The sequence below is a fragment of the Haliotis cracherodii genome, unplaced genomic scaffold (genome assembly GCF_022045235.1).
Source record: "Haliotis cracherodii isolate W230 unplaced genomic scaffold, xgHalCrac1.p SCAF_2, whole genome shotgun sequence".
Taxonomy (NCBI): domain Eukaryota; kingdom Metazoa; phylum Mollusca; class Gastropoda; order Lepetellida; family Haliotidae; genus Haliotis; species Haliotis cracherodii.
In genome coordinates, this window is record NW_027266275.1 from 23963227 (window position 1) to 23985216 (window position 21990).

Below are 21990 nucleotides of genomic sequence, written 5' to 3' on the forward strand. Positions count from 1 at the left end.
TAAATCACCCTCCAGCTACTCTGTAAATCACCTTCCAGCTACTCTGTAAATCACCCTCCAGCTACTCTGTAAATCACCCTTCGGCTACTCTGTAAATCACCTTCCAGCTACTCTGTAAATCACCCTCCAGCTACTCTGTAAATCACCCTTCGGCTACTCTGTAAATCACCTTCCAGCTACTCTGTAAATCACCTACCAGCTACTCTGTATTGCCATTAGATACGTTCAGTTCACTGAAGAAAGAAATAATACTGTTCAGTATTTGTCAAAACCCTAAATCATTAAAAGGCACCAGTTCACCACCAGGCTGTTCTGCATAGGCTCATAGTTTCAACAAGAAATATTCAACAGTTGAGGAGCTCTATTCTAGAAACAGAAAATGGATGGAGGACAGATAAACAGACGGACAAACTGATCCCCGTTTATTCAAAATGTAGGGATAATGAGAGTAAGCAGGAAAATGCCGTTTTACACTACAATATCACTTGAATAATGGAGTCTTGAACAAACAAAATAGTTGTCTGAGCTGAAGGTATAATCCACTCCATTCAGAAACAATGTCACACAGCCACCCAGGCCCCCGTTCCACAAAGCGATCTTGGCACTACTACTATCGTAAGCCCATGTTAAAGTATCAGCACTAAGATCACTTTGTGGAATGGGGAACTGGTCTCATACTGTGGAAAAAACATCCCCATTTTATTCAAGCATAAGACACAGGCAACCTTTGTGCTCTTTCCCCACACAAACTCGTCATGAATGTAGTGTGTGAGTGACCTTACTGACCTGACACCGGACTCCTTGTCTGCCACGGCTATGTGAGACTTGTAAGGGTGGAACTTGACCACCGACGGAGGGAACTGGTTACGGTTCACAAAGATCTGGTCATCCAGGCGACTGAACCCTAGAGATATATATCACATCAACTTGGTTGTACATTTTTTAACTATACTATGGGTGTTACTATGAATAATCATATAATTATTTTGGTTGGTTTGTTTGTTTGTTTCCTTGTTGTTTAACTTGATAGTCCAGCTATCTGACATCTGCCTGTAAATAATCGAGTTCCGACTAAACAGTCTAGTGATCGATATTGTAAGCAGCGATCCAAGCTGTTGTGGTAAGATGACACTCCATCGTCCAAGTCACTGAGTAGGTCCTCCCAATCAAATAAGTCGATTCTTAAGACAGGCATAGGTGGCTGGGGAGGAATTCTAACCTGGCATCCTCACAGGGTATGTATTAAGTATTAATCACACCATAACAAATTAAGCAGGAAAGCCAAGGGCTCCTTGTCATCATATCAAATATATATAAACCTAATCTTCAATGTCAGATAAGGTCCCAATATTCAAATACTACAGGAGCAAACCTGAATTACCCAAGGAACCAAGGACCCACCTTACTTCTAAATAGTGATAACACATAACAGTTGTTCACAACACAATCATTTGTGAATTTATTACATCCATACCTGATTTCATATAGGAATTATACTAAACTTTGACAAACACAGTAAAGTACCTTATAACGAACTCAAAGGGACCACTAATTTTAGTTCGTTATAAACGTAGTTCGTTATAAGCAATTCAGCTAAAATATACAGTAAATGTCCGGGACATAAAAAACAGTTCTTTATATCGGTCAGTTCGTTATAAGTTGTTCGTTATAAACATAGTTTACTGTATTGAAAAAACAAACATATTAATGAAAATATAATTTATAACTTCTAAATAACCAGTGATTATTGCCATGTAAATAACATGTGAGATGAAATCAAGGGACTAACCAGCTCTGTTCTGGTCTTCGCGGGCGTCTCTGCGGACATGCGAGTTGCGCAGGAAGCGGAACTCCCGCTGGTGGTGTAGCCCACTCTCTGGGTCACTCATCTCCCTCATTCTGTGAACCGGCTGTGCGAAGTGACGAAAACTCCACTGGAAGAACTCGGTGGAAACAGAGCCCAAGTTCCGGGGACTGGGCGCGCTGGTGGTGGTGATGGTAGGAACTTCCTCCTCCTTCTCTTCGATCTACAGCATCACAGCATTCTTTCACACATGACATCATAAGATTGCGGGCCAGGTTTTGGTTTGTTTGTTTGTTTGTTTGTTTGTTGTTTAATGCCGCACTCAGCAATATTCCAGCTATATGACGGCGGTCTGTATATAATCGAGGCTGGACCTGACGATCCAGTGATTGACGTCATGAGCATCGATCAATGCAATTGGGATCGATGACATGCATCAACCAAGTCAGCGAGCCTGACCACCCGATCCGGTTACGACAAGCATAGTAGCCTATTCTAACCCAGGTCTTCACGGTACAGGTATCTGCACTGCAGTACGTATTGTGATATTTCAGGAGCTGAAGTGTTCGACTGTGATTGACACTGATTGTACATGGAGATCCTGATTTCTACATGCTGAAGTGTATATTACTCTGGATGGTCCGTTGCTGCCATGTTGTATGCATGGGTACATACATAAACATAAGGGTGCAGAGGTCCACATGGTCTCATATTAATAACACCTAAGTATCTTTTCACCATCACACAGTCTAATCCAGATGGTGTAGCTATAATAAAATGATGATAAGTATGAAAGACTGTTTCAAGACATCATTCCATATCAAATATCTCTTAAAATTTTGCTTGCTGTGTAAAACGTGTCCTTATCATCCAAAACTGGCTCCCACAGGAGATATCGCTTGGATGAGATCAAGCGATATCTACACTGTAGATATCGCTGCAATGAAATTACATCCCAATGCTTTGCAGACCATTGTGACGTCACTGGTTACCATGACATCACAATCAAATGACATCACTAATGGCTCTGCCACTGAAGCTGTTTGCAGTACTTTTTACACTGAAGACACTGCTAATTACTGTCTACAAATTGAAAAAGTTGAAAGAATGATGTTGGATGATAAATAAAATCTCACCCTCGTGTCTTTTGATATCAAATATATCAATACTCGTTGATAAAAGTGGCAAAAATCCTCGGCAAGCCTCGGAATTTTTCCACTTTTATCAACTCGTGTTGATATATTTGATATCAAAAGACACTTGGGTGAGATTCTCTATTTATCCCTAAGCTGAAAGAACATGTAACTCACTGGTGTTGGGCCTTTATCGAATATCTTCCTGTGTCGCGAGAACTGCATGGAGTATGGTTGGTGGGGGGGCTGGGAGCCCTGCCCGGAGCCTCGGACCGGGGTAACGAGCATGCTGGTCCGCCCAGGGGACTGGTTATCTCTGTTCCGAACTTCATCCACACTGTTTATCATGTCCAGATTCTGGGGAGGTGTTCTGGGTCAGACAAAAGCAGCTATGAACAGCTTTGTTTGTTGTTTAAGGCCGCACTCAGGAATATTCCAGCTATATGACGGCGAGTTCAAAACTCAACTCCTGTGATTCTCACACAGGATACCCCACTCAGACACAGTATACTGACTCCAAGCTGACCGACCTTGTTTTAGCCCCTAAATCCTGAGCGCCAGAGAGGGTAAGATCAAGTGCCATCTTTTAACATCATTTGGTATGACGCGGTGGGGATCGAACCTTGGACCTTCCGCTCTCTGGGCGGTTGCTCTACCACTACTAGACCTCAGAGGCGATCTTTCTGGGTAACTGAGAAGGGGTTCAACACTCCTTCCAATTGTTTTCAGTACTTGTAATATCCAGGGATCCCTCATCTGAGTGTGAAGGAATGACCAACACAATCGATTATGTTTCAAGTGCCGTTAAATTCTAATGTTCTGTTTGTTTGTTGTTTAACGCTGCGCTCAGCAATATTCCAGCTATATGACGGCGGTCTGTAAATAATCGAGTCTGGACCAGACAAGCTAGTGATTGACATCAAGAGCATCGATCCGCGCAATTGGGATCGATGACATGCTTCAACCAAGTCAGCGAGCTTGACCACCCGATCCCGTTAGGCGCCTTTTACGACAAGCATAGTCGCCTTTCATGACAAGCATGGGTTGCTGAAGACCTATTCTACCCCGGAATCTTCACGGGTCTAATTCTAATGACCAACATGATCAGCACACAAGGGATGTAGCTCTGCACTGACATACATACCCGATCATCATGTTAGCTGGTGGTTTGTTTGAGGGGCTGCAGGGAGCGGAGTGGGACATCTGACTGTTCTGAATCACCATCTTGGGCTTGGCACACAGCGATGCCTGACAGGGCAGAACAAGCATACTACACAAGACATACTTCCACAATCCATGCTCAACTGAAACTGTAGTGTATGTGAGTGTCATATAGACAGAATGTAAGCCCAGTGACACCGAGAATCATAACTAAAAGTCTAAACATTAATGGCAAATAATTCCAATTTTACAGGCATGCTAAATGGAAGGGGTAGGCAACATTCCTAAACTTATGGAATGTAACCTGGCTACTAAGTCTCATAGCGATGTATAACATCATAAATTGTAGGTCGCTGCATGTTAGAAATTCAGTGAACTATGTAAATGTGCACATTAGCCCAGTGACACCGAGAATCATAACTAAAAGTCTAAACATTAATGGCAAATAATTCCAATTTTACAGGCATTCTAAATGGATGGGGTAGGCAACATTAAGATAGCACATTAGTGATTGATTAATTGATTGATTGATTGATTGATTGGTTGATTGATTGATTGATTGATTGATTGATTTGGGTTTAATGCTACTTTTAACAGTATTCCAGTTATATCATGGCCTGTCATCTTAATGTGGGAGGAAAGCCCGAAGACGTTTACCACTTCGGTGAAAACCCACGAGCACAGGTATGGTGTTGACAAACCTAGAAACATAATCGGGGCGAAATGGGAGTCGAACCCACAATCATAGGTTTCTAGTGTGCCCAAGGGACGCAACTCTACACAGCGAACCGTGATGCCTTAGACGACTGGGCCACCCATGCCCCCAGATAACACATTATCATAAACATATGACAGAGTATCCTTTTAGACAAAGGTTTATTCCCTAATCTGGTAAAAACAACTTATCACTCAGGTAAGCTGACAGTGGAACAGAGTTTGTTGAATGTTAAAGACTTGACTGACCCTGAGTCTGACAGAGTTGACAATCTTCTTGGCCATGTCGGCCACCTCTGTGTGCGGGTCCATGGCCAACAGCAGCAGCGAGCGCCACACACACATGTGCACGTTCTTGAAGGCCAGGCCACTGAGGGAGGATGACGAGGAGTCTCTCCGCAGACCGTCATGGCTGCCGGCACTCTCCACACTGGTGGAGCTACTGCTGGGGTAGCTCTGTAGGGACGTCATGGTGGTGGGAGTGGCTACAACATCAGGAGGGGGCCATAGTCTAACAAGTGAAGTGTGTGCCTCATTCCAACCGCATATCAGTATTTTGTGTTGTCAGGTAAATGAAGGAAACATAGACATGTAGACAACATTATAGAATGACAACAAACACAGATGACCATAACTAAAATCCTAATGACTTGAAGAAACTATGATGCAATCATGAGAAGAAACATACATGCCAAAGTATAATTTCCTCAGTCTGGCAACTTCAGAATTTTTTTTTACAGATCCAAATATGCATTATGACATAAATTAAAAGCATAGTCAAAACAGAAAGGTCAAATCAAGGCAAAACTTCACATATTGAGGCAAAAAGCAATCAATGTTGAGCCCCACTACTAACTACGCATGTACCAAATTTGATCACAGTATGAATTCTTTTTACCATGAACAGCGTTTTTAATATGGCTGCCCTGGCGGCCATATTGAGTATTTGATTTGAACCTCTTGAACAAATCCGGGTGTCATCATTGGTGGGAAATAGCATGCGAAGCTTCAGCTTTATTGGTCCAGTGGTATCTGAGAAGATGATGTTTATTACTGTGCTAGGAAATGCATTTTGAGATCATTTAGTAGTAAAGTCAAATAGGTTGAAATATAAAAATATAATGAAAAAAGGAACATGTTTTGAGCCCCACTGCTCACTACACTTAAACAACATTTCATTACATTCTGAACACAAATATTGAGTAATGCCTATAACAAGTTTCAAACTTAAGTATGGTTGGAGTGCAACCAGCTTCATTGGTCCAGTGGTATCTGAGGTTAAGATGTTTAGGCAAATTTCTGTTTTTTCCAATATGGCCTCAGGCAGCCCTATCTGATTTCCGATCAAGATGCCTTAAACAAACTTGGAACTACATATGATGACAATCTCACCAACCAAACATCAGACCTCTGGCGGTTTAAAAGTCTTGTAGATTTTTTAACATTTCCTTTTGAACATCAAAGATGGCAACTGGCAGCCATATTGAAACTATGGGATTCAAACCTACTACCAGCAGATCCTGGCAAAGTTAGGCGCTAAATGCTGTTTCAGAGACCACTGAGCTACCCTGGTTCCAACACTGTCATTTCAAAAATGCCAATTCAGCATCTAATCATAAATTCATATAAATACCTAAAAACATACAAGGTTTAAAAGACAAAGCATTATATGTTTTTGACATTTACACCACTGAATTTTACTGAATCTCAAATTGTCAATAACAACATTGTAGGGTAGTTGTTCTTGTGATTGGCAGCACAATGACATCACTCAGAAAACACAACATGCCGTCAATATCATCATCCTTTATGTATCAAGTCTCGCCCCATTGCTGTTACATCATTAGAAATATGCATGACATTTTTCTGGAGAACTATTTGTCCAACATAAACGGCGATTTTGACATTTTCATGACTTTATCAACTTTTGAAAGGAAATTCTTCAATACCTCCATCAAATTTGAAAAATACCTATAGGACATATTGGATGACAATCAGTCATTGACCTAGAAAAAAAAAACCAATCTCAAACCCTGATGAATAAATATTGTCAGCTCACACAAACTGCTTGGGACCTTCATCCTGTGTGGACTGGACTTCCAACATCACAGGCATTGCAACATTTCATCAAGTATTGTTTAGAAAAATATTACTCCGGCTGCTTGAGTACCCCCCTTGAGGGTGTTAAGTAACAATTTGTAGTCTCACTTAGCTAAAATGGTAGACATCTAGTGAAAGCGGAGTGAAAGGCAGAGGAAAAGGTTCCCATAGTGCAAGTGGGAGGAATATCTTACAGGATAGCATGCCCTTCAGGCTACCGCGAGAAGCACTGCGCCGGATGCCAGCTGCACTCATAGGAGAGAGCAAGCCATCTGGAATACAAGGTGAAGGTCATATGGAACCTTAGGGTGAAGGTTATAAGGCTGGTAGGTCAAGGATGTATTGGATGGGTGCTGACTGTAATTTTTCTCACAAATATATATTCAAGACAATATCTGTATTTAATTCAGTTCCATAATGATATGTATGTTCCAACATTCTTGACATTATGATTAATATTAACTAATAATTCAAACATCAATAGTTACATGTTTACTCCAACCAAGCAGATGATTAATGAGGAACACATAAAGCATAAATGAAAGTGAGCGTTGTTTTACGCTTCAGGAATGAATTAGATTAAATAAAAAAGAGTCTATGCACTACATTCATGTATTAATGTACTTACTATCACAAACATGTGACTCTACATCGCTACGTTAGTGAAACCCTACCAAACTAAACTTCAAGCTATATGATGTTCATCAACTAAAGCCAACTGATGCAGACATGCTCCCCATCCCAACAAACACCAGTTTGGTTATTACATGCTAACATTGTGTAATGGTGGCAGGTTTCTGGAAAGGTTAGAGATGGGAATACAAATACGAAGCTCAAAAATAGAATGAATCTTGAAGCATTGAATTCATTTAATCCAAACTGATTGCCCTTGACAACTCACAATTCAAATATACTTCGGTTTACATTGAATATCAAAGTGTTCGTTCAACTTTATCAAGTGTCAAAAATATGCTCAGAACTTGTTTCGTTCCCCAAATGTGGGTTGTAACATTGACAAAAATAAATTTAGCTACTTTTGCAGAAACATTTACTGAAGTACGAGAGAAGTATTTAGCATGAATTTAAAAAGAAATGACAATTATAAAACAAATGGGATCCATCAGAATAATGAGTACTTTTTTGGCGTACTGGTTGTGGTGACTTTGAGCAGAGTATCTGTGTAGGAATGCATACCAGTGCCAGGGGTGACAACATTCCACCCACCGGGGGCCTCGGCTGACACGATCGGCGTGTTGCGATCCTTCAGCTTCTCCTCCTCCAACATCTGAGAGGCTACAGCAGCGAACTGCCCTTCAAACTGCACCACTAGACCACCAAAAGCCACAGCCAACTCCTGCAAGCCACAGCCATACATATATACACAGTCAGTCCAGGGGAGACCAGACCCGTCTAACATCATGTACTGGGGTACACAGTCAGTCCAAGGGGGACCAGACCCGTCTAACATCAAGTACTGGGGTACACAGTCAGTCCAAGGGGGACCAGACCCGTCTAACATCAAGTACTGGGGTACACAGTCAGTCCAAGGGGGACCAGACCCGTCTAACATCAAGTACTGGGGTACACAGTCAGTCCAGGGGGGACCAGACCCGTCTAACATCAAGTACTGGGGTACACAGTCAGTCCAAGGGGGACCAGACCCGTCTAACATCAAGTACTGGGGTACACAGTCAGTCCAAGGGGGACCAGACCCGTCTAACATCAAGTACTGGGATACACAGTCAGTCCAGGGGGGACCAGACCCATCTAACATCAAGTACTGGGGTACACAGTCAGTCCAGGGGGGACCAGACCCGTCTAACATCAAGTACTGGGGTACACAGTCAGTCCAGGGGGGACCAGACCCGTCTAACATCAAGTACTGGGGTACACAGTCAGTCCAAGGGGGACCAGACCCGTCTAACATCAAGTACTGGGGTACACAGTCAGTCCAAGGGGGACCAGACCCGTCTAACATCAAGTACTGGGGTACACAGTCAGTCCAGGGACCAGACCCGTCTAACATCAAGTACTGGGGTACAGACCCGTCTAACATCAAGTACTGGGGTACACAGTCAGTCCAGGGACCAGACCCGTCTAACATCAAGTACTGGGGTACACAGTCAATCCAGGGGGGACCAGACCCGTCTAACATCAAGTACTGGGGTACACAGTCAGTCCAGGGAGGACCAGACCCGTCTAACATCAAGTACTGGGGTACACAGTCAGTCCAGGGGGGACCAGACCCGTCTAACATCAAGTACTGGGGTACACAGTCAGTCCAGGGGGGACCAGACCCGTCTAACATCAAGTACTGGGGTACACAGTCAGTCCAGGGGGGACCAGACCCGTCTAACATCAAGTACTGGGGTACACAGTCAGTCCAGGGGGGACCAGACCCATCTAACATCAAGTACTGGGGTACACAGTCAGTCCAGGGTGGACCAGACCCGTCTAACATCAAGTACTGGGGTACACAGTCAGTCCAGGGGGGACCAGACCCGTCTAACATCAAGTACTGGGTTAACACTGCAGTGTGGCCATTTAACATCAAGTACTGGGGTAACACTGCAGTGTGGCCATTTTACATCAAGTACTGGGGTAACACTGCAGTGTGGCCATTTAACATCAAGTACTGGTGTGACACTGCAGTGTGGCCATTTAACATCAAGTACTGGTGTAACACTGCAGTGTGGCCATTTAACATTAAGTACTGGTTTAACACTGCAGTGTGGCCATTTAACATCAAGTACTGGTGTGACACTGCAGTGTGGCCATTTAACATCAAGTACTGGGGTAACACTGCAGTGTGGCCATTTAACATCAAGTACTGGGGTAACACTGCAGTGTGGCCATTTAACATCAAGTACTGGTGTGACACTGCAGTGTGGCCATTTAACATCAAGTACTGGTGTAACACTGCAGTGTGGCCATTTAACATCAAGTACTGGTGTGACACTGCAGTGTGGCCATTTAACATCAAGTACTGGTGTAACACTGCAGTGTGGCCATTTAACATCAAGTACTAGTGTAACACACTGAGAATGTAATTCAGTTCATTTAGTTGTTTTTTTTCAATTCTTGACATATGCAAACATAGGATAATGATTAACATATCAAGACTGCTTATGTGAAATCCCCTGTGATCCAGGGATCTCGATATTTAATATTTGTATAATAAAATGCCAAAACAACATCACATGGTCAAAATGAAGGCAAAAATTCATAGAGATACAAAGTTCAAACAATAGGATTTTATTATGGAAACAAAGTGTGACGGGCAGACGGAAGATGTGCTTCTCAAATGCTGAGGTGGTGGTAGCACATGACAGGGCAGTCTCTTGTAGTCGTTCAATCATACTAATCTTGAATGTATTACCTAGAACAAGCTGCCAGACAGTGACAACCACTAAACTCTCTTCTGCTACAGGACCGTCTTCTAACCTGTCTATCCTAAAAGAGTCTGAATGATGAAATTGATCGCTTTTACAATGGCTGTGACAGAAGGTTGGTGTTTCCACCTTGTTGCCATGGTTACTGACACAAGCAGGTGTGAGGGCCTTCCTTACCTTCCTGACCAGGGGACTGCCATCAGAAGCCACCTCTGCCAATCTCATCCCGACCCCCAGGTCGATCTGGATTGCATGGTCACTTCTTTCAGACCTGTTGCTTATGAATGCCCCTAGGGCAAACACAGCAGCTGCACGAACCTATGGCAAGAAGAGAGTGTGAGTGAGTGAGTGAGTGAATACGTTTTACTATGCAGTCAGCAAATACTGTCCAGGCCAAGTGAAGATACCAATGCATCATGGTACCATAAAACACAAGCATGAAATACTCATATCCCCCCCGCCAATATGACATGAAATGAGCACTGCAGCCATTTTCAGTCCAAGTCAAAGTCGTTACTATGGAAATTCGAAGTATATCGAAGTAAAAAAATTCCAGTATCTTAAGGCACCAGTTTACCACCAGACCTAGCTATGTGCTAAGTTTGGTTAGCAGATGTCTCATGGTTTTTGCTCCGGAAATGAAACGTGGAGAACGGACAGCACCCATTCCCAAGAGGGACTTCAGGGCATGGGATACTTAACCAGGTCATGCATTGTAACATTCAATCCTTATTGATGACAAGCATAGGGGATCTGTGGGTGATGACAGAAGAAAGAGGCTTCTCCAGACTCACTCTAACCCAGACCTTCACAGTTTTTAGACATCATGTATATCCTGTTGGGTTTTATGCCGCTTTTAGCAATATTCCATCAATTTCACAGCGGGAGACACCAGAAATGGGCTTCATACTCACACAATGTAATGTCATGCAGAATCTCAAATAATATTCTACAGATCAAATACCCATGGTTTCACTGCATAGCCATACTGTAAAGACACCCCCATTGCACAGCCTACCTCCGGTACTGGATCCAGCAGTAGTTTGTAGAGCTTCTCATGTGCGCTATCTCTCACGCCGCACCACCTCGCATTGTCAAAGTTAGTCCACACCTTCAGGAAACATTATTTGTTTGTTAGCAAACAATTTAAATTATTACTAGTTCCACATTAATTTCAGCATATATAGTTTGATCAGACATTATTGAGAATGAGAACATAAATTATTAGATTTACTAAGTCACAGACCAAGAGCCAACAAACACAAGCTACAAAACAGCAAACAGTTTGCAAACTGTTTAATATTTTGTCAGACCACCTCTTTTCCTAATACATGTTTCAATGTAGCGAGGCATACTGCCTATCAGGGAAGTTAGAACATAATGAGTCATACTGTCCCAGTATCTCACCACCTGCTTTCATATCACATATATGTTTTTAATTGATACTGTCCTTCATGATGCCCAAAATATTTTCAATTTCCAATTGGGCTCAGTCCGGCCCAAAGCTGGGCTATTCCAGGAGTGTAACATTTTGCTCGTTAAACTATTCCTGAGAATACATGGCTGTATGTTTTGGATCATTGTCTTGCTACCGGTCACCACACAAGACTTGTGCTGTTGGAAGGAGATGTTCCCGTGGAATACCAGTGTACACTGCACCAGTCATGTTACCTTCAAAACACAGACACCAAACCACACATGAAATTAAGGACTGTACTTTGGATGCTGGTAAATTGTTTTTCCTGTACCTTTGGTCTGCAGTTTGGATATAGCCACACTGAACTTTCATCTGAGAACATAGCATTGTCCAAATTGAAATTTCTATGCTTCAAACACCATTTCAAACTTGTTCTTGCTGTACAAGTTTAAAGAAGAGGTCATGGAATTCAACGGGATTTCTGCCAATCCATTGCATGCAAATGCTTTCTTATTGTCTCTTTAGAAACATGAACTGTTTCTCTCTTAATCATTACATGCCTAAGATTTTCTATGCTCAGGCGTTTTTTGGAATCCAATACACCAAGCTGCTTTCTGAATTGTCTTTTCTCTCTGAAAAAAGGCCTGTGCTGATCTGATTCCTTGATTGTATAATTCAGAAATAATCTTTCTTTTTCCCCAAAGTGCCATTTCCACAGTGGTCTTCTTTGCCGTTTGCTAGCTTGTTTACCAGGGGAGACAATTCCTTAACAAATATGACAAGCAGAGCTGTCTCCCTTGAATCAAAGTCAGAATAAGTTCTACATACACCTTTGATATGGTAAATAATGATGACCAAAATTGTATGAAAAATTCTCAATAATTTCTGATCGAACTATATAATCCAAAGGAACAAAGAGATGTTTCATATTTAACATATAATTACAACAACTGAGTTTGGTGTATCATGGAATAAAAGAAAGATCCCCCTCCACAGATGAGAATATTCACGGCCTGCCAAGTGGCATCCTGTCCCAAGTAGACTCACCTTTCCTAGACAGAGAGCCAGCCACTGTCGGAGGGTGGAATTACGGTCGCCCAGCTGTTCCAGGCATACTGATATGACTCCCCCTTGTAAGGCAGCTTCCTGGGGAAACACATACACTACTTCATCATCGTTACATAATCCAGCTAATTGTCAAAATCCAGCCTGTTTAGATTTGTTTTGTTTGTTTGTTGTTTAACGCCGCACTCAGCAATATTCAAGCTATATGATGGTGGTCCTTAAATAATAAAGTCTGGACCAAACAATCCAGTGATTGACATCATGAGCATCGGTCCACACAATTGGAATACGATGACATGCATTGACCAAGTCAGCGAGTTTGTCCACCCACTTCCGTTAGCGGCCTCTTACGACAAGCATAGTCGCCTTTTACGGCAGGCTATGGTTTCTGAAGACCTATTCTACCCCAGATCTTCGCAGGTTCTGTTTAGATACTGTCACGGTATATTGTTTGATGTTACATCACTCGCTTGTCATGTCACTATTAAGGTGTTCGCACATTCAGTTACCACACTTAGAGTTCGGTGGCCATCACAAGATCTAATTGTCAGACATCATTTATACTTATTCTGACTCATACTATTACTTATCTCAATTCATTTCTGAAAGGCAGTGGAAACATCTTGAACTGTGTTCCTGGAGAACAGACAAAAAACCCAGATCACCCGAACGCACCCCCTGGTTTGCACCTGTGCACCAGAAACACGTGACAAGCCGGTATACTCATCACGCTCTCTTTTCACTTAGCAAACGACCGAAACACAGGGGAAGAGGTGACGGCTGGGTGGGTGCTATAGCGTACGAGTCAGGATGACTGATATGTTTACTCTGAACAATACATATTTTACCTTATCCTGACTCATACTATTGCTTGAATTCTACGGAAGGTGGTGGGTTCCACCTGTGGGTGTGGTTCAGATCAAGATCTGTTATAATCTGCTTGTTCTGGAAACTTCTCCTGAATTATTCCAAAATAATGGACTAAACACTCTTCTTACTCTTTGCCTTCTGGAACTTGTCCTCTGCAGGTAATGTTTAGTGCTCTCAAACTGGACACTGGCATAAATCTTTGGTGGGAATCTGATACCAGTAGAGTGGTGGGACATGAAACTGTCCATCTGGTTGACCAGGTAGCTGATTCTTGGTGATAAAAACCCATCTCATGCCGAGATGAGCAAAAACATGATCACCACTGTTGAATCTTGTACCAATCATTGTACCAAGATTGTATCAATCTCATGTATCCGACATCCTGGCTGCTGTGGCTAGGGCCAGTAGAAATCCCATCTTCTAGGTCAGATGTTCAAAATCCGCCAGTTGTAGTGGTTTATACGCTTTGTCGGTAAGTTGGAAATATCAGTGGCATCAGTGCTGGTGGTTGGAACACATAAGCGCGAAGTCCCTCCCAGGATATTGCCAATAAGTTGACTGCCGAGCTTGCAGGTCTGGCACTGGCGAGACAAAGGATGCTATCTGTCTCTTGTCACTGGTTGGAATGCTTCGAAAGGAGCATCCTTACTGTTGGTGATGGCTTGGATGGCCTTGATAGAGTGTCTGCTTGAACGTTAGACACTTCTTGGATGTGTCTTGTCTTTATCGGTAGGTTGAGACTGTCTCAGAAGGACCGCAGATCTTGTTGTTCCTTGGAGATTTATGGAGAATAACACAGTTGAGGTGTCTGTTCTTATCATCAAAAACTTGTCCTTCAGCTGTGGAGCCAAATGAGATATAGCACTGATGACGGCCTTGAACACGAGATAGTTGATGTGGAGGAGTTTTCTTCTGGTGACCATATCCCTGAAGTTACTTCTTCATTGAAGTGAGGGCCCCATCCTAGCAGGAAGGAATCTAAGAACAAATGGTGGTTGGGATCTGGTTCCTCCACAGACATTCGACTTGATTGTCCACTAATGTAGGTATTTCTTCCATCATTGTGGATGTCGATGTTTGAGGTCTGGATGATCTAGGAATGGTCTTAAGAATCTCTGAAAGGGACATAATTGCAGTCTGCCTCTTACTGTCAGTGCTTGAGCGGACGTTATTTTAAAAAATAATTGTTAGATATGATAAATAAAGGTTAGTAGAATGTCATCTGAACCAATATTTAATGAAAAAGTGTTCATTTTGATAAGATGGTTCGGATTACAAAGCTCAGGAATTTTTTTCCCCAACCACCCAGTAGGAGTGAAAATGAGAGAGTGAGGGGTATACTGGCTTGGTCACATGTTTCCTGTGTGCATGTGCAGACTAGGGGTGCATTCAGGTGATCTGTTCTTTTGCTGTCCTCCAGGAACACAGTTCAGGAAGTTTCCACTACTTTTCAGAAAATAGTGGAGATAGGCGATAAGTACGAGTCAGGAAAAGGTACAATCATAAGACTACAGGAAACGTACACCCGGATCAAGTCAAGATGTCAACATTCCTCCTCTAACAACCACACAGCCGCTCCAACACATCAATTATTACGTCGTTGCCAGTATGTTTTAGTCTATAAAACGATAATGGCACTTATGGTGTCAGATCCACGCAGGTACAAGACAACACTCACCTGACCCTGCTGGTATTCATTCACTATCATTGCCAGGACAAAGGCTGCCATCGTCCGGTGCTCAGCCTGAACAAATACACATAAATGAGTGAGTGTGTTTGCCTTAACACTGCTTTGTATGGTGTTTCAGATATATCACAGCTTGTCAGCTTTATGTGGGATTTGAACCCAAAGTCAGAAGGAACGCAAGAGCTGTGAGCATTAATGGTCATTGTGAACAGTTGATTAAGCTGTTGGACTAATTGCTGACTAAGTTGTACCACAAATTAGATCGCAAAGAAGGCAACTGTGCACAGATGATTGTTGTTCCTTAGACAACACGGCTATCTATAAATACCACCCCACACATAAAACAAGTAAAATAGTTTCACTTCAAACCACTTGAAACAAATACTGGCTAATGTGTGGCCCTCTCCTGTACAGACACTTTATTCACAATCATGTTTATATTTAACGTGTAGAACTATCATCAAAATTTACAAAACTCAGAAAATGAGGAGAACAATTACCGGTAAATACGGATCAGCCAGTATAGACAGGAAGTACTTGTGGCCATTGTCCTTCACCAGGTCTGCCTGGCAGGACTGAAAAACACACACAGATCAACATAAATTTAGGGACTTCAAGAATGACATCACAAAATATGCTAAATTCTAAACACTATTCACTGTTTTGTTTGTCTGTGGTTTAATGCTGCACTCGACAAAATTCCAGCTGTGACGGCAAACTGGAGTCAATATAATGAGGCACCATAACAACCTGTGGTCGATATAACGAGCAACATCCACACCGTCAGGGTACTATGACACACAATCAACTTAGTCACTGAGTCAGACCCTAAACATTTAGTAGCCTGTTGTGACAAGCACAGGTTGCAGGGGACCCAGAATGACCATGGGCAGAGATAATTCTAGGGTGGGGCCTTGTGCTTTTAGACCCTTAATTTGAAAAAAGGCCCACATTTTCAAATACCTGTATGGGCAAGTGTGGGTGTTCCTCTGGAATATTTCAAATTTTCACATAAAAGGCCCATGTTAGAAAATTCTTAGAGTGAATTCCTTGCATGGGGTTTTCCTTCTGTAAATAGCCTGGCTACTCACACTGTCCACAGCCAGTATTTTGGCCCAAATGAACACCAGTAGTGGTCGAAGCTCTCTCGCCGAGCTCTGAAGGAGCTTCAACACATAGGGGAAGATGCCAACTGACAGCGCCTGGAACATAAAGAAATCAGCTGATGAGAGCTTATTTGTGATGACAGTGCCTGAAAAAATCTCATAGTGTTCAAGCAATTTTAATTACTACGTATTCTCATCTCCAAATTCTGTTGATCCATGGTCATTATTCCAGAAAAGGTTTCGTAATTCTAAGCTATGTAGATTATTTCATGTATTTGTTTGACATGCTTAAACAATATGGGACCTAGACGCCCTCCTCATGTAATGACGTACCAGACTCACAGCCCAGGGGCCGAGGTCCAGGAACTTGCCCAGCAGATCAAGGGCCCGCAGTCGATGAACTTGACTTAGCAGCACCTGGGGAAGTCAGTACAACATGTTCAAGTTCACTGGTATCTTTGTTTGAAGTAAAACTGTAAATGTCACATTGGTGGCATTCATTATACAGTTTGATGCTCACTATTCTGAGTTACATGAATCCTCATGTCTTAATTTGCAAAAGCATAATATCAAATACTTTTGGTTGTGACTGAGTGGAATGTTTTTGTTTTCTGGTACAGTCCGCAAAATACCAGGGACTGAATAAGCAGTGACCCAGGTCGTGGGATATGTTAACCCACAATCAGGCAAGTCACACATTGTGATCCTCATTTTAATGGACTCTTCCGACTAAAATTGATGGATCATAGGAACTTTTCTGCCCGGGAGATGTGTGCCCGGGAGATGTGTGCCCAGGAGATGTGTGCCCGGGAGATGTGTGCCCGGGAGATGTGTCCCCGGGAGATGTGTGCCCGGGAGATGTGTGCCCAGGAGATGTGTGCCCGGGAGATGTGTCCCCGGGAGATGTGTGCCCGGGAGATGTGTGCCCGGGAGATGTGTGCCCGGGAGATGTGTGCCCGGGAGATTTGTGCCAGGGAGATGTGTGCCCGGGAGATGTGTGCCCGGGAGATGTGTGCCCGGGAGATGTGTGCCCGGGAGATGTGTGCCCGGGAGATGTGTGCCCGGGAGATTTGTGCCAGGGAGATGTGTGCCCGGGAGATGTGTGCCCGGGAGATGTGTGCCCGGGAGATGTGTGCCTGGGAGATGTGTGAGGCTGCATCTCAAGCTTCTTACACACTGCCCAAACTGTTCCTGATACACTGAGAAATGGTGACAAGCAAATATAGTGCATCTGCACCAGCTTCCACTGTCCATAATAGCTAGCACATAAATGACAAACAGTGTCAGCATGACGCAGCCTCACCAACCAATCCATTAATCACCTTGTACAACAATCCCGGCTGCTTTACACCTATTCCAAGCATATAAAGTAGACAGGGTATAGTAGAAAAGAAGGTGAGTGAGTGATTTTGATTTTACGCCGCTTTTAGCAATATTCCAGCAATATTCCAGCAATATCATGGCCGGGGACACCAGAAATTGGCTATACACATTGTACCCATGTCAGGAATCGAACTTGTGTCTTCGGCGTGACGTGCGAACGCTTTAACCACTAGGCTACCCGACCGCCCCAGTAGAAAAGAAGGGATTACTACTGATAGTCAACATACAATTGTGTCCTAGAAGGAGATAATTACCTGTAGTACAATAGGCAGTTGCTCAGGGGGCCTGCGATCTTCCCTTCCAAATGACAGCCAAACCTGAAAAGCAGTCAGCTGCTCAGCAAAGAAAGGGCTGTGCTTGAATGCTGACCCATCTTCCTCATTGACTCGCGGCAGTTGGCAAAGACAAAGGTCTAGAGCAAGATCCCATGCTTGCCTGAAACAAATCATGTAGAGATACAACAGTTAACCTTCCCGAGACCTAATTTACCACTTCACAAATCTGAATATTAACTTGTCATCTCATAGTACACCATCTTCTCAAGGCAAGGGCGTTAACTGACTATAAAAGTCCAGTTTCCATCCTTGCCGAACTAGGCAAGTACTTCCCACTGTAGAGTTAACAGTTAGGCCATGTTCTGACACGGGGAAAGAGATCAACTGAAGGAGGTGGTGCTGGTAGCCCTCCCCAACAACTCTGATTATTGACCAGTGTATCAGACATGATAAGTGTAGTCATATATCATCCAACATTGGCTTCCACAGGAGATATCTCTTTGGGCCTAGGAGATACTGCTACAATGAAACTGCATCACAATGCTTTGCAGACCATTGTGACATTATCGGTTACCATGACATCTCAGTCCATCAAATAATCGCTATGTCTCTGACCCCTGAAGATTCAGGTTAGAATAGGTCTTCAGCAACCCATGCTTGCTATAACAGGGATCGGGTTGACAGGTTTGCTGACTTGGTTGATGCATGTTGATGTATCCTAATTGCGTAGATCGATGCTAGTGATATCAATCACTGGATTGTCAGGACCAGACTCAATTATTTACAGACTGCCGTCATATAGCTCGAACATTGCTGAGTGCGGCGTTGAACAACAAACAAAACAAACAAAACAAGTATTTGTCACAAAGTGACGAAATGTCCCCCGCCTGTATATACACCATAGTACCAAATATGAAGACAATCCAGCGATTAGTTCTTGAGATATTGCGGCAACACTGTTTTCCAACTCCAAAAGCAGATTTGCCTGCTGTGACCTTGAAAATGGGGTCAAGGTAACCAAACCCGACTGGTGTCTGCATATACACCATAGTTCCAAATATTAATACAATCCAGCGATTAGTTCTTGAGATATCGTGGCAACAAACAGGTGGGACGTACGGACGTACTTACGCACGGTCGTGAATACTATATCGCGTGGCGGGGTACAAAAAACAAACGGTAGACACTGCAACAAACGAAGCTGAACAAACAAACCCTATTCTCTCTGCTACTGAAACTGGTCTGCTGTACCTTTTACACACACGATACTGGTTACTTCTGTTTAAAAACTGCAAACGTAGTCAAACCTTGATGTCTAAAACTTTCATCAACTTGTTTTAATATATCTGACATCAAAAGACATTGGAGTGACATTCTCTACAAATACTCCAACACGGCACTATTTCTACTTCAACAAGGCCCTCACCACATGGGGTGCTGATAGGTTGGAGGTAGTTTCGGACTAGAGATTGGGGTACAGTTGTAGGAACGCATAATACGCTCGGCAAGCAGGAAGTTCCGGAACAAACTCGCCACAAGCAGGTCCTGGCGAAATAATTTCTGGAACAACTCTGAAACAAAAAATCAGAATAAGTGGGAGCCCTCTGAGTTTAACATCAGATGACAGATGACAAAAATAATCATTAAAGACCCCCATAGTATCATGATAGTGTTTGTTTGCATCAAAATTTGTTTGTTTGTTTGTTGTTTAACGCCGCACTCAGAAATATTCCAGCTATGTGACGGCGGTCTGTAAATAATCCAGTCTAGACCAGACAATCCAGTGATTTTGACATCAGGAGCATTGATCCTCGTAATTGGGAAACAATAACATGCATCAACCAAGTCAGCAAGCTTGACCACCCGATCCTGGTAGTCACCTCTTACGACAAGCATAGTCGCCTTTTACGTCAAGCATGGAGTGATGAAGACCTATTCTAACCCAGTAAAAGCTCCAAAACCATAGCTCAGATATCTATGAAGGATCTATGTAACAAATGTTACATTTGGGATAACACTTTCTAAGTAAAGTACAGATTCTGTACTTTTTGGGGTAGAGTCCCATACCGGATTCAAACCCACACTGTCAGAGTGAGGCACCTAATTGTCAGTACACAAAGTCAGCGATCTAACCCACTCATTCACTGAGGCTTGCACAAAAATGAAAGTCCGACAACTGGTAGTCCAGATCACGTATTTTGTGTACACCTCTGTAAATGGGCATGGCTCCCATAGCCGAAAGCTATGAATACATGGCATTTTTATTTGCGATAAAACTTTCAAAGTATTAAGTAAAGTACAGATTCTTGTACTTTTTGGGGTTGAGTGCCATCTGGGATTTGGATCCCGGATGGCACTCACCCCCTAAAAATACTAAGAAAGTGTTATATCAAACATACGATGAGTTACTTTTGATCACTTTCTCAATGGCATTGTGTATTCATATGAAGGATCTATATTTACATGATTGCAAGTTATATATACACCTTATGTGTAATAATTCATACATTTCTTTTCCATGTTTTCAAAATGTTAAAATTCCTTCTTTAAACTCTTTCTCCATAGTACCACTAATCAAGAGATTCCTATTAACAGTTAAACATGGACAAGATCATGACAACAGACAGCAGATGACAGGATGTAACAGAGTGAGAGTTCCATGAGACAACACAACCCACCTTTAGGAAGAATGTTCCAGGCAATGGTGTCAGTGATGGCGGTAAAGATCCAGTTCAGCTCACCCCACATTGTCCGCCGGTCATTCTGCTGACCTGGGATCCTGATGATATCAATGCATGTTTTTTAATTCAGCAGCAATGTTTAGTTAAATCAACTTTATATTGACACCACAGTTGCTGCCAATAAGTTAACAGGGAAAACCCTTGTCTTTGCTATGAGTAAGGACATTCTTATTAGAAACGGGTGTATTTTTCAATGCTGAACACACACACAAGGAAAGATCTTGCAGTGGTCTAACACAGCTTTGAGCATGTTGAGCAGTTTCTCAGTCATAACACACTGTGTCACCATAATATGGTAGGAAAGCCTCAAGTGATGCTGGATGAAGATGTTTACCACTTCAGTGAAAAGAGTGAGTGAGTGAGTGAGTTGGATTTAACGCCGCTTTTAACAGTATTCCAGTCATGTCAGCTTAATGTGGGAAGAAAGCCCAAAGTGATGCAGGTCTCAGACGTTTACCACTTCGGTGAAACCCACGAGCACGGGTATGGTACTGACAAACCTAGAAACATAATCGGGGCAAACCGGGATTCGAACCCACAATCATAGGTTTCTGGCGTGCCCAAGGGACGCAACTCTGCACAGCGAATCGCGGCGCGTTAGACTGGGCCACCCCTGCCCCCTTCAGTGAAAAGAATTTGGCCAGCTATGGTTGACCCTATCGGGATGTGGGTTTGGAAGCCATAATCACTGGATTCTGGTGGAGGTAAGGGATGCAACTCTGCACAGTGCATTACAACCTCTGCACTTTGAACACATGCAGCAGCTTAATAAATGAAATTAATCTGCAAGATATCCTACTCATTAATGAGTACATGATTAACAACGTCAAAAAGTACTACAATCTATAGTCTTAAGATCATTGTTTATGTAAATATATTGCAAAGTGACAAAAAGGGTTTCTGCAACAGAAACCTGCAACCACACAGCCAGCAACCCTAGGCAAAGTCAATATGGACTCACTTATCAACCATTTCCAGTGTGAGACCGGGCACCAGCTTGCTTGTATTCTGAAGAACATACCTACACAGAAAGAAAGGAAAGCTGACGTGGTATGAATGCACAATCATGAAATGTAAACTTCCCAAATAAAAAGACCACATCTGTAGACTGGTAGAGTCAACATGAAAATGTCCACTAATTA

At 42.8% G+C, this 21990-nt stretch overlaps 1 protein-coding gene across 5 annotated transcripts in view; it reads right to left on the minus strand.

Moving 5' to 3' along the window:
- The window catches only part of LOC139467859 (regulatory-associated protein of mTOR-like), a 40560-nt gene that overhangs the window by 11777 nt on the left and 6793 nt on the right, over nucleotides 1–21990 (minus strand). For 3 of the 5 annotated variants that reach the window (XR_011653654.1, XR_011653653.1, XM_071249364.1), the window contains exons 7-24: nucleotides 21810–21869; nucleotides 20786–20886; nucleotides 19534–19678; nucleotides 18087–18267; nucleotides 16783–16866; nucleotides 16435–16545; nucleotides 15844–15918; nucleotides 15335–15400; nucleotides 12769–12867; nucleotides 11323–11415; nucleotides 10482–10622; nucleotides 8107–8266; nucleotides 7107–7184; nucleotides 5062–5297; nucleotides 4082–4185; nucleotides 3115–3307; nucleotides 1790–2027; nucleotides 787–904 (exon numbers count right to left, since the gene is read on the minus strand). Coding sequence is in view for 3 of the 5 variants with exons in the window: in XM_071249364.1 (XP_071105465.1) it covers nucleotides 787–904; nucleotides 1790–2027; nucleotides 3115–3307; nucleotides 4082–4185; nucleotides 5062–5297; nucleotides 7107–7184; nucleotides 8107–8266; nucleotides 10482–10622; nucleotides 11323–11415; nucleotides 12769–12867; nucleotides 15335–15400; nucleotides 15844–15918; nucleotides 16435–16545; nucleotides 16783–16866; nucleotides 18087–18267; nucleotides 19534–19678; nucleotides 20786–20886; nucleotides 21810–21869 (2283 nt within the window). In the remaining 2 variants the exon portion in view is untranslated. The remainder of the gene's footprint in view (nucleotides 1–786; nucleotides 905–1789; nucleotides 2028–3114; nucleotides 3308–4081; nucleotides 4186–5061; nucleotides 5298–7106; nucleotides 7185–8106; nucleotides 8267–10481; nucleotides 10623–11322; nucleotides 11416–12768; nucleotides 12868–15334; nucleotides 15401–15843; nucleotides 15919–16434; nucleotides 16546–16782; nucleotides 16867–18086; nucleotides 18268–19533; nucleotides 19679–20785; nucleotides 20887–21809; nucleotides 21870–21990) is intronic. The other 2 variants (XM_071249365.1, XM_071249366.1) reach the window with 2 other exon arrangements.